The sequence below is a fragment of the Pagrus major genome, chromosome 7 (assembly GCF_040436345.1).
Source record: "Pagrus major chromosome 7, Pma_NU_1.0".
Taxonomy (NCBI): Eukaryota; Metazoa; Chordata; class Actinopteri; order Spariformes; family Sparidae; genus Pagrus; species Pagrus major.
In genome coordinates this window covers 11,305,947-11,318,902 of record NC_133221.1, presented here as the reverse complement: position 1 = coordinate 11,318,902, position 12,956 = coordinate 11,305,947, and the positions used below count along the sequence as shown (strand labels likewise).

Here is a 12,956-nt window from a genome sequence, read left to right as displayed (position 1 = left end):
TTAAATTTGAATGTGTTTTTCTTTAATTGTCTGGTGACAGATGCCTCCCAAGGTCTTGAACCTTGGCCCCAAATCATTCAGAAACTTCAATTCATCTCCCGGGTTGCCGAGCGACAGCTCATCCAGTGACTGGCATTTGCTGCCCTGCCCCTCATAGGCATACTGGCAGGGCTGGTACTCTGGGTAGTCTGCGTGGTTCCTATCGATCATGTACAGTCTCTGTGGAATTGAGGAGTCAACAAAAAATGTCTTGGTTATTTTGTCAGAAACACACGAAAACACATCTAAAAAGACATTTAGTCATGGCGCTTTGACTACTTTCATTACTCAAAGCAGAGGCTGAACTTATAGTGATTTGTTTTCATCACTATTATGTATATGAGCCTTACTGAAGTCTGATTTATTCCCTCTCACTACAGGATTTTATTAGTAAGAAAAATATTAGAAAAAAAACAATAATAAATTCCTTTTAGTGTAAATTGGAAGATGATTCTAATGCAGTACATTACTGAAAACTAGTTAAATGTTAGAAAGAAAATGGCATAGTAAATACAAGTAAATGTTAATATAATGCATGGGGGCCCCCTTGTGGTTTGAGGGCTCATTGCAGTCATTATGATGCACACAGGGACAAACAGCCTTGGTAAAAAGGTTGTTAAGTACCAGCATTTATGTAGAGATTTTATTCAAAGTGCTTTACAGTTTCTCTGTCATTATACCCTTCAATTGCACACCAATGGCAGCGAGCCACCATAAACTGTCTTACCCTGTCAATGTGATCTGCGACATGTTGATGTGACAGCATGCTGACAGAGCGCTTGAACCTTGATGAGTTTCCCTGTTCACAGAGGGAAAGAGGAGTAAGCACTTATACTGTAGCCAAAACATTAGGTGAATGTTAGGGTTATGGCTTTCAACTACTTAATTAACATACTATATATATATATATATATATTACAAAGTGTATAAAGTGCAGTCAAAGAGGTTTATATTCAATCTGCTTATTAAAACATACTAATTCAAAGAAGAGCACTACTTACCTGGTAGGTGTTGTGTTGGGTGTTGTCTGTATTCCAGGTAGAGTACTGAAATAAAGGAGATACACAGATTCAGTCCATGCAACTGTCACATGACTTGACACTTACTGTAAATGCATTTTAAACCAGAAGCACTCAGAGACAACATGCTTGAACGTTTCTTTAATCAAAGGAAATGTTTCAATCTGCATCAGGACATACCCATTTATATCAGTGAGGGTATATTTTGGATTAGAAACACCATTAGAAACACCTAAACTAAACAGAACCATAGATAAGACAGACAGACAGAGATAGACAGAGATAAGATAAGACACAAGACAGATATAGACAAGCAGATTAACACAAACAAATGAGAGCAGAAAATAACCCTTCTTATGACAATCTGTGCAACATGGACTGAATCAAAGAGGTGTTTCTAATATACAATTAAAATCAAGGTTGTGGCCCCCCCTTGTGGATTAAATCAGGCAGTGTGCAGATGCTACAAAACACACCTACAGTCAGAAAAGTAAGGCAGCTATTAGCTGTAGTCACTCACCATGCTCTGTGCTCTTTGGCTTCTGAAAGTGTCTCTTGCCTGCCGTTGCATGCCCAGTGAGGTCATGTTGGTGTTAATCTGTACAGGATGTACAGCAAGGTTACAAGGTTAAATCAGGGTGGAGGCAAGAGGCTCTGCCTTCAGAAGACTACAGATTTTGAGGTCAAATCTGCACGCACCACTAGGTGCTGTGAGTTAATGAACTTTATGGAAATCACCATTTAAACAAGTCCTGTTGCTGTACAAATTCCTCAAAATCATGTTGTCTTTTGTCTAGTAGAATAACAAATACACAGAGACTATTTAAAGACCTGTTACTCACCGTGGTAAACCCTGCGCTGTTGTACATATCCATGTCCTGCGTCATTACCGGAGCCATCTGAGAAGTCAAAGCATTTTATCATAAGTTTGAAAAGGAGAATTGTGGCCATAAGATTAACATCTGGAAAATAAAACTTGTTATATATCTGCTGGTGTAGCACAAACCTTTATCTCACATCCAAAGGCTATTATAATGCTTCACAATTAACTGCAATAAATGTGATCAGTACATCCAAAATAGATCACGTTGTCCCTCTTCACAGGGGGCAATTCAAGATGTCTTCTTTGTATCATGTCATGCTAGTGTTAAAGTTCCCCCTGTGAGCTACTTGTCACTCAGTGCTGTACAAAAGCCATGAATGTGTCTACAGTCTACAGTACTTCTTTACCGCAGTATTACGTCACATCTGTCTTCACATGAAGTATGCTGATAGACAGAAGAAGGATTGGATTACAGCTGTCAGTCAATGTCAACTGGATTAGGAGCTACATTTTTGAAAACACTGACACTTTTCATTGTGTAACTCCTTTGAACTGAGTTGACACGCATGAGAAAAATCATCCACATAAAGGGGAAGGAGAGGCTGGAAGTGGGAGAGGAGGAGTACCTGCAGGGGGTGCTGTTTTAGGCCATCTGTCACAGTCGGGCTTGTAGGTGTTAGGAGCAAAGTGGGCTCAGCCTGGCAGAGAGGAGAAAAAAAAGTAATAAATAGGCTAGAGTGCCCAAAAATGTGTAACACAGTGCAGTTGGTGGAATAACATAGTCGACTCATTGTCTTACGTCCTGTAAATTGCACAAACAACACAGCTAACACACCTTGCATTCGGAGCCGCCTCCTTCTTGGTTGTACTTGATGAGGGTCTGGCTGCCCTCTTCCTGTATCATGGGCATGTGCATGAACTTCTTTCCACACTGACACATAAAGATGAGTAGCAGCACTGCAGACACACATTAAAATAGCACTGAGAACCGAATTTTCATGCATTTTCAACAAACAAACAGTACAGTGAAAAGATGACTTTGATAATTGTTCAGGGACTAAATAAATCCTCATATTTCTCACCACTCTATTAATTAAATGACTGACTGATTAAGGGTGCTCCGATCAGGATTTTTGGGGGCCAATCACCGATTGCTGGAAGTGATAGCAGCCAATAATGATCGGCGATCAGCTATCAAAAGGACGTTTCTTTACTTTATTGTCATCTAAAGTTATTAGTTATTAGTGGCATAGTTTAGTGGCATTAAAATGTTGAGGAAATAAATAATTATCTTCATTTTACATTGATTTAAAGAAATAGATTTAAAATAAAATGAAAAGTTTACTGTAAACTGTAAAAAGACAATAAAAACAATAAAAACAATATTTATATCTGGTTACATTTATCTCTGACAGCAGATTGATAAAATGCACACTGATGTAAAGTGTCTGTAACTCCAAAATCAAAGTCAATTGTACTCAGCAAACAGTCTACTTCAGTGCATTTATCTAGTGTAAACCAGTTGTGTTTCATTGTTTAACATTTCATATCCCTCTGAACAGAAACTCTCAGTCCTGCTGTAAGCTTAGGTTGCTGTTAGCTCTCATGCTGTAAGGCTGGAAACAAACAGCGTCGCTTTGTCCTCCCACTCGGGACGACAGAAAATATACTTATCACGAACAGACAATCCCACATTAAAATTGACCGGACTAATTCTGACTCCAGCGTCTTCTCTTGCCATAGTTATCTCTCTCCACAGGGCTGTGTCAGCGCTAGTTATAATCACTGGCCGGCCACTCAACCAGACACCTAATGTTAGGCGTTAATTGTTCCGCAGTACCGGTCCATCCATCCCCTCAGTCACAAACGGCTTAATGGCAGGAAATTGCTATTATGGTACGCTGGTTAAACCATGAGAGCACTGAAAATCTGTATTGATAATGGCAGGAGGAAAGTTAGTGAGCTGTTAGCAGCCAGTGAGTCCACCACCGATCAAACTTTTTACAACGTATACTGGCCGATAACTCTTGATTGATCTTAGTATGACATATCCTCAGATAAGTGGATTTGACACAGTACTCACACAAAAACAAGAGGAGTCCTGCAAAGATCAGTCCAATGCCAGCTCCCCCGAAGCGGATTGCAGTCGGTTCTTTGCCACGGCAAACATCTTTATCTCCACAGTCACACACCACCAGTTTCAAAGTATCTTTTCCAATTGCATTCTGTTGGTCTCGAATCACCAGGGGCACTGTGTAGTTACCATAAGGAAGTGTCTTCAGGCTAACAAGCCCACCTTGCTCACCTGACAAAGGAAGAAAAGAGACATGTGTAGTGGCTCTTCATTTGGAACCATGTTGGTGTTTTTCATATGGAGGGTTTGCCGATTTGTACTTACCAAAGGCTGGCTCTAGTTTCCATTGTTGCTTCACAGTTTCACCTTCCCCCAGGGAGAATGAGAAGGGCCCACTGAAAGGAGGGACATCTGCATCTTTGGCAGCAACTGTGACCTTGTTAACCTTGTTTCCACACATAATGGCACCTTTGTTGACCAGGTGAGGCAGATTGTCATTGATATCCCCCAAGTGGATGAGGACGGTGCATGTACCTGTGGCTGGAGGTTCATCTTGGTAACCACAGCAAAGAAAGAAAACACTACATAAATCTGGGCATTTAGTTTACCAGTGGACCACATTATCCAGCTTGTGTTAATTAAAATATACATTAGAGCTCCTTCATACCAGCATCTATGGCACCAATGAGGACTTTGTAAATGCTTGAGCCATTAAGAAAGGGTGACTCTCTGTCCATCTTCTTCTTTGATGTGAGCTTTCCTGTTTTTTTATCAATGGTCACCCAGTCAGCTGGATCACTTAACAGCTTATACCTAATTACATGAGGAGACATGGAAGTGTAGCAGAACATATTAAGTGAAAACACTGAATTACCTCAAACCAAGTGTGTAGCTTCGTTGTGTGCAGCAATTAAAATGGACCTTCATGACAATTTTTAACTTAAGATGGCATGGTGTGGCAAGAATCTAACTGAGAAAGGGCATGCACTTAAATGTTCATGTGCAGGCTGTCTGAGGTACTACACAACTAGTGTTCTACTGCTACTATTACTAGAAGTCGGTAGTGGAATGTAGCAAAATAGATATACTTAAATACAGTACTTACTGTAAGTTTATATTTTAGGTACTTGTACTGTAGTACTTGTACTTGAGTATTTCCATTTTATGCAACTTACTCAACTTACAAACTTCTACTCCAACACATCTCTTGTGTAAATATTGTACTTTTCACTTTGCTTTACACTACATTTGTCTGACAACTTAATTGACTGTACCACTCCAATCCACTTAGCCTCAAGGATGAACTGATTAGATTTTGCTGGTCAAAGGTCAAGGTCCTTGTGACCTCACAAAACACATATTTGGTAAAGTCACTCAACAATTAAGATGAGGATTTTGACATAATTTCACACAAATGTCTAATAGCATAAAATAATTCAAAGCCAAAGCTCATTAACAGCAACTTGACTGGTGTGTGGAGGCATACAATTCTAATTCAGTTATGGTGTCCCTTTCGTTTTAAAAATTAACATCAGGCGATATATGGCTATATGAACGTGTATATGTTAAAAAACAAAAAGTCCAGTATAGAGCTTAAGCTCAGCAGCCATACAGTATGTGGACACCAACCTGATGTCTGCTACTGTAGAGTCGACATCATGAACCTTTGGTTGGTGCAGCACCTTTCCTGGTTCCTCCTCCTCCTTCAGGTACACATTAGCTGGATTTTTCGCAAACTCAGGCGGGTCATTGACATCAATCACTTTTACTGTGACGTTGATGAAATCTGCCGGTGGAAGTTTGCCTCCTTTACCTTTACACACCCATAACGGTTCCTCATTTTCTACTCCGATCTGCAGGCTCTGATTCATTGTCCTCTCAAAATCCTTTCCCTGGAAGAAACACATGAGTTTAGCTCAGCACTTGTGCAGCTGTTGTTTATGATAAATGATAAAACTTTTAGCCTGGCATCTATCTTAGCATTAGAAAAGCAGAATTACCTTGATGACACTCAGAATACCCTCATTAGTGACAGGGTCAGTCTCAATTTTGTAGTTTTCTTCCTCATTTCCTTTAATGAAAAAGTATTTGGCACGCCAACCAGGAGTTCCAGGTGTGTCTTTGTCCTCTACAGCAACTCTCAAAACATCGTGTTTAACTTCTGATTCATTGACCTGACCATGGTACTAAACAAACAGAAGAGTTTTTATCTTTAGCATCACGCGTCACTCTAAAAAGCAACTTCAGTAAAAGTAATACAACAAAAAAATCTGTACCTCTCTTGCGATGAACTTCGGTGGATGAGTGTTTGTGTCAACAATTATGAGAGTAATAACGGCAGTGGAGCTGAGGGGCGGGTCACCATGATCTGTTGCTTGAACAATAATTTTATACTTCTTTGTTTTCTGTAACATACAGAAAAAATTATATTTCAGATATCATATTGACAAATCAGCATGTGTGTATGTGTCCTTGTACATTCAGCTGCCCACTGAACCAGGCACAATAAGTCTTACATCGTAGTCAAAACATCCATGTAAGGTGAGCTGGTTGTGTATAGTGCCTCCTATGTGCTTCAAACCAATCCTGGGCTCTTTTGGCGTTTGTCCCAATAACTTGACGGTGAAATTAGCGTTTTGTCCCAGATCCTTATCCTTAACGTCCAGCGGCACTTGCAAGTCGCCTACAAAGTGAAGACAGGATAAAAAGGAGAGTGATTATGTCATAGAAAAGTATGGGAGTGGCAGAAATATTGCAGAGTTTGACAATAGGATGTAAGATGAAATTATTATTTTCACTTCTCTGTACTTGAGGATAATTCCTCTATAGCCTTATTACTCCAACGTTTTTATTTGCTTGATGTGTGATACTCAGTGACTGCAGGCAGAAAATATGTATACTCTAAGAGTCATTATGCAACTTTATACTCACCTTCAGGCGTATTTTCCTTTACATACACTTCCTGTACAGGTTTTAGAAATAAAGGTGCATTGTCATTGACGTCCTTTATTTCTACATCAAAAGATAGTTCCTTGTCTTTTGGTTGTTTGGTCCGTTTATCAAAGATATCAAACTTGATCTGTGGGTAAAAGAAATTGTATTTTTTTAAATCCATCTTTACAATTCTGTATTAAGTGTATTAATCATCAGAGAGATTGGTAATGTGGTATTAGCTCACATGGAAGGGTCCAGCATACGTCTCTCTGTCAATTCTTTTTTCTAAGAAAACATAACCTTTATCTTTATCAATGGTGATAAAGCCCGTCGGGAAACGATCCACACCGTCTCCACTGATTTTGAACTCATGGTTCCCATACATGGTATTGAACATCTGTTGTCAAGACACAAACCATTCACCTGTTACTGTTTGCCTGTTTGGCCCAATCAGATATTCAGTGGCCACACTAATTTGTAATTTAATTACCTGTGAAATGTTCAGTGGGTATGGTCCCGGATCTTCCTCGGTCACTTCAATCGTAGACAAAACCCACCTTCTTTTGGAACGCACCAAAACCTCCTGTTAAACCCAGAATTTAGATCAAACATGCAATTGTCATCATTTCTGCTTAGATCAAAACATTTTGTCAGGTGCGATTAAAAACATGAAATAGTTACCTGTTTTAAACGCCCACTCCGAGACTCTGCCAGGGCTATTAATGCAACCTACAACAGAAAAACTGGTTATTTATAGTAGATACCAGCAGTGTTTTAATAGAGGTGGTACGGGACAGTAGCACTACCAGGACTTCTTCATTGGACTCTTTGGCTAACGTGACTTTCTCTAGCCTACCAGTTGTTCTCACAAACTGCTGGTACTCTTTTCTGCCCTCTCCATATTACACCAGTGAGGCGGGAGCACCGCACAACTCACCAAAGCACACAGAGGTGCTGCCCAAATTTCCTTTCTGTGCACATGTTAACCAGTTAGGCTGTTCAAACAGAGCACCCCGGAGTCGCAGTCTGCAGTAATCGTTTTGGCATCTGTTATATTGAATCTCTGTGCCAGTAGTGAATTAGGCAAGAAAACATTGATAACCTATTAGAAATTGTGTCACTGCTGTTTGTGATCGTGTTTATACATAGGCCTATTTATTCCCCAGAGATGAGCAGAGACACACACGGACACAAGAAGCAACGGCCTGCTTATGCAGGGACACATAAAAAGGTTACATGTAATAGATTCATTATGTTATTATATAAATCAAGTCTATGCGTGATTAGTAAAAAGCAGTAGAGCCTTGACAGTGATGTTAGAATCACAAGCTTTTATCTTCTCCATATATTTTCAAACATATCCCATAACTTAGACAGTGGACCTAAAGTTTTAGAATTGTTGTTTGTTATGATTGTTTGTGTCTTTTTATTTTAATAGGAGACATTAAAGATGTGAGAGGAAATGAGCGAAGATAAAAAAAAAAGGGGGGGAATGACATCCAACAAGTTCCCCAGCTGCACGCAAACCAGGGATGTTATATTTATCTGTGAATTTTTATTTCTATCTTTATATCATATTATATATTTTCTATATATCAATATTTCAGCAGGTTTTCCTTGTTTTGGATTAAAACAACCATTCATCTGACTGACATAAAGCATAGTGTACACAGTGGACATTATCAGGCAACATGATTATCATATTGCCTGATAATCATACGCAAAGGAATTTGGTTTTCATTTCATTTAATGCCTACAAAAATTTTAGATTGGAGATCTGCAAAGAGAATAATCATCAAAACATTGCGATCGCATCCTTTACTTGATATCTATCTGCAAGCCATCCTTTCACTAGAATGGGTTTGTATTAAGAACTACCTTTGTAATTGATATGTTTTTGAAAACAATGGAAACCAAATTTACTGGAAAGTAAAGTGTAACACCTGCACACCGCAATGTCCAGGTTAATTCAATCACGCACTGCGCGCAAATTATTCAGTTGTTTATTATTATTATTCATTTAAGTTTTGCAAAGCCTAATTTTTGTTTACAAAAGTTTGGAAAGTTGAAAGTAGGTGATTCAAAATCAAAATCATTAGAGGGTTTGAGTTTCTTAAGTTTTAACTAAGTTAATAACAGGAAGATGTACATTAAAACCCCAATCGAATGCAACAACTCTGGGTGTTGTACCTTACTGTGTTGTAAGCAGCTCATGTTACCATGCCTAGATTTCCATAATATAATGCATAGAACTGGTTTTGTTTGATGACTTCACCCTTGCCTGCAGACATTTAACTGACTGAACAGCGGCAACTAGTCTTTCTATACATGCAGACATTCTGTGCTGTGAGAGCAACAGGTTCTGTGATAAAAAAATACCCAAACATTCACTTTGTATTTCAAGTTCAGTGTTGACCAAAGTTTTGCTTCTTTAAACAGTGTGATATATAATATAACATATATATTCCTAACTGTAGATAATTCAGAATTTCAAGCTTACCAACAGAAGCAGGTAAATGGTCCTCATCTTGATCCACTCTGCTTGATATCCTCTGGGGGAGTACTCCAACAGAGTCAGAGAGAGCGTGAATAAGAGTGTGGAGAAGACAGCCCACAATGCCCGCAGGCAACCAGTCAGCTCACTTTGCAGTTAACAATAGGTTGTTTGTTCATGCACGCAATGTGCAATTTTAATTGTGGTTTTCGTTCATGCAGTTCGTGTGTAGGACAGGATCAGTTGGAGCTCATGTCATGTTCCTGTATATTTGCTTCTGTGCCCTAATATAATTTACGAGAGAGTACATGGTAATGTGGGCTTTCAATGGGCTTTCTTGTTGTGATGAGAAACAGGGCTTGGCTCAGGTGTACACCCCTCCCACACATAGCTCAGGTTACCTTGTCTTATTTATGTCTGGCCTACATACCATTCAAACGTTGCTCAGTTTCATAGAGTCTCTAGGTACTAGATAAGTAAAGAAAAGGGTTCTTTTCTGGAGAGTTTTTCCTTACACGAATCAAGGGTCTAAAGACAGAGGACGTCGTTCACCGTAGAGATTGTAACACCCACTGAGGCGATGTGATTGTAATTTTTGGCTGTATAAATACAATTGACTTGACTCTTCCACATATATATTCCCATACAAATACAGAATATAGGCACCATTTGTGTCTAGTTTTAGGATACATTTTTATCATTTTAAAAACAGGATTGCAAATCAAGATCAAGTTTGTAGTCCCCACATGCTACTCACAAGATAAATTATATAGATGTGTCCATAAAAAAATAAAGTAATAAAAAATGATTTTTTTTTTTTTTTTGGAGTACAACAGATGAGTGATAGTGTCCAACAGCCTGAGGAAATAAACTGCTCCGCAGTCCAGTGGTGACACATCACTTGAAATTGAGTCAAAGGATTAAGTTACAAATGATAATAATCCTTTAAGTGATGAGCATGTGTCCAGCTTGCCGAAGGCAACTTTAATTGGAGCCCTAACCTGGTAAGTAGAGCTGGTTGGCAGAGGTCAATGACAGAGTACTTCGGTATTCTGTTATCACACTTGTACACTTGGAATGCCCCCCAAGACAACTATTAACCCATTAAAGTTCCTTAGATTTCAAAGTAGTTTTAAGCCATATTATGGTCTGACATAAGGCAAGGCAAGGCAGGTTTATTTGTATAGCACAATTCAGACACAAGACAACTCAAAGGGCTTTACAGGGGCATAAAAATTTACATTAAAATAAATTAAAAAATGCATTTAAAATACATTAAAAACAAGTAGGAAGCTATCAAAAAATAAAATATTAAAACAAGTTAAGAAACAGAAAAGTAAGCTAAAAAAGAATAGTTTTAAAAGAGACAAGACTAGAAAATAAAAGTCACAGGGCAGTTCAAAGCCTTAAAATTGCTTCAGTTAAAGACAGTGACAATCAAAAAGGTCTTCAGCCTTGATTTTAAAGAGGTGAGAGTTGGAGCAGACCTGCAGTTTTCAGGGTGTTTGTTCCAGGCATGTGGAGCATAATAACTGAAAGCTGCTTCTCCATGTTTAGTTTTGACCCTAGGGACTGTAAGCAGACCTGTACCTGACGACCTCAGAGGTCTGGATGGTTCATAACATAGCAGCAGATCAGGAATGATCAGGAATGTATTTTGGCCCGAAACCAGTCAGTGCTTTATAAACCAACAGCAGGATTTTGAAATCTATTCTTTGACTGACAGTAAGCCAGTGTAAAGATCTGAGAACTGGAGTGATGTGATCTACATTTTTGGTTCTTGTTAGAACGCAGCAGCGTTCTGAATCAGCTGTATCTGTCTGATGGATTTTTTTACAGAGTCCTGTAAAGACACTGTTACAGTAGTCCAGCCTGCTGAAGGTAAATGCATGGATAAGTTTTTCTAAATCCTGCCGAGACACAAGTCCTTTTATCCTGGATATATTCTTAAGGTGATAGTAGGCTGACTTTGTAATTATCTTAGTGTGGCTGCTGAAGTTCAGGGCTGAGTCCATGATTACACCGAGGTTTCTGGCTTGGTTTGTAGTTTTCAACATTACAGACTGAAGCTGAGCAGAGACTGTTAGTCGTTCTTCCTTGGCTCCAAAAACGATTATTTCAGTCTTATTTTTGTTTAACTGAAGACAACTCTGACACATCCAATCATTGATTTGTTCAACGCATCTACTCAGCGTTTGTATGGGATTATAGTCCCCTGGTGATATGGTTATGTAAATTTGTGTATCATCTGTATAACTATGGTAAGAACGTTTGCTTTACTGTACTTCTTTACTCTACTCTCCAAGCTTTCATCCTTGTTTTTGGTTTATTTATTTTTATCATTCTGATAAATACCATGAATTATCAAAATGGACAGAGACGTTTGTGCCCTTGGAAAAAAACTGCTTGGCTCACAGGCTAAGTTACCCTCCTCATTCAATTAGAAATAATTGTTCTTGAGAAGGCAATTATGCCTTTTATGTTTTATATCACGCGAGTGTTCCAAGGACGCTTCATACCAGCATGTGGCTGAGTGGTTGCTTTTCACGTCTGTCTGTCTGTATTCAAATCTTTTACTTTTTAGCTTGTCATGGTTGAGCTTCTTTTAACCACAATACTTTTTAAAGGTAGTTGATGTTTGGTAATTCAAGCCGCTCAATATATCATTTAAGAAATTCTTTATACATTTGCCATTGTAAACTTTTAATCTTAAAAGTAACTAGTAACTAAAGCTGTCAGGTAGTTGTAGAAGAAGAAAACGTAAATCTAAATTGTAAGAGTAGTACTTGAGTAATTGAACTTTGCTTTCCGCCACTCCTTGCATTATATGAATCATCATGATCTGCCCTATGGCATGTTAAACAGTTTTATAGGTGGGGTTTCAGTATGTAGTCCACTCAACACTCATCACGTGGATATACAGTGAGTTATGTGCGCATAAATTAAATACTCTGTCATGATCGTAAAAACGAGAACCACTGTGTGATTATCGAATGTCATTTCAGTAGAAAGACGTTCTGGTCACCTCAGACAAAATGCGTACTTGCCCTGCTCGTCAGTGTCCTGACGGCGTGGGAATACAATTACGTTTTAATGAGCATCTATGAGTATAAAACAGCAGTAAGACTCTTGGCAGAAAGATGAAGTGGAGAGCTCCTCCCTGTTGATTTATCCTCATGTTACCTTCACATTCTTTTGCACTGTCACAAATTGACATGGCATGTTCAAACTGCAGTGAATGCCAACCTGATGGGTGTTTATTACCCATTTGTTCTGGTATGTGACATCTGTGATCACTGAGAGCAAGAACAAACAAAACTCCTGCATGAACAGATAGTCTTAGTTCAGAGAAACACCTGTTTCAGCTATGATCTGGCATCTCGCTCTGTATTTTGAGGCTCTAAAGCTGATTCTGCTGCACATGTTTGTCCGTTCTTATGAGGATAATTGTGGAAAAGTGGAAAAACAGATATGTTCAAACTTCTCACCACACTGAACTTGGCAGCAAATAACTCACAGTCTTCAATGTTGATTAGGTTTTATTGCAAAAAAAGCAGGTATCTAAAACCAAGG

General features: G+C 38.8%; 1 protein-coding gene across 1 annotated transcript; it reads right to left on the bottom strand.

The window, feature by feature from the left end:
- cdh26.1 (cadherin 26, tandem duplicate 1) lies at positions 1–9,416 on the bottom strand. The gene is made up of 18 exons (XM_073469716.1): positions 9,390–9,416; positions 7,380–7,472; positions 7,134–7,286; positions 6,887–7,034; positions 6,472–6,638; positions 6,232–6,360; positions 5,956–6,141; positions 5,585–5,847; positions 4,623–4,768; positions 4,280–4,507; positions 3,965–4,186; positions 2,717–2,838; positions 2,508–2,579; positions 1,901–1,957; positions 1,579–1,656; positions 1,041–1,085; positions 767–838; positions 1–219 (listed from the first exon to the last, which is right to left on the bottom strand). Exons 1-18 carry the CDS (start codon positions 9,414–9,416, stop codon positions 1–3), a joined length of 2,427 nt encoding a protein of 808 aa, XP_073325817.1.
- Positions 9,417–12,956: the final 3,540 nt, after the last annotated feature.

Excerpts from the sequence above, each read along its gene's own strand:
- cdh26.1 (XM_073469716.1), bottom strand. The coding sequence starts at position 9,416 with ATGAGGACCATTTACCTGCTTCTGTTG. Across the intron at positions 7,035-7,133 it reads CGTATGCTGGACCCTTCCAT|ATCAAGTTTGATATCTTTGA; the intron begins GTGAGCTAATAC and ends TTTTACCCACAG. Across the intron at positions 4,187-4,279 it reads GAAACTAGAGCCAGCCTTTG|GTGAGCAAGGTGGGCTTGTT; the intron begins GTAAGTACAAAT and ends TTCCTTTGTCAG.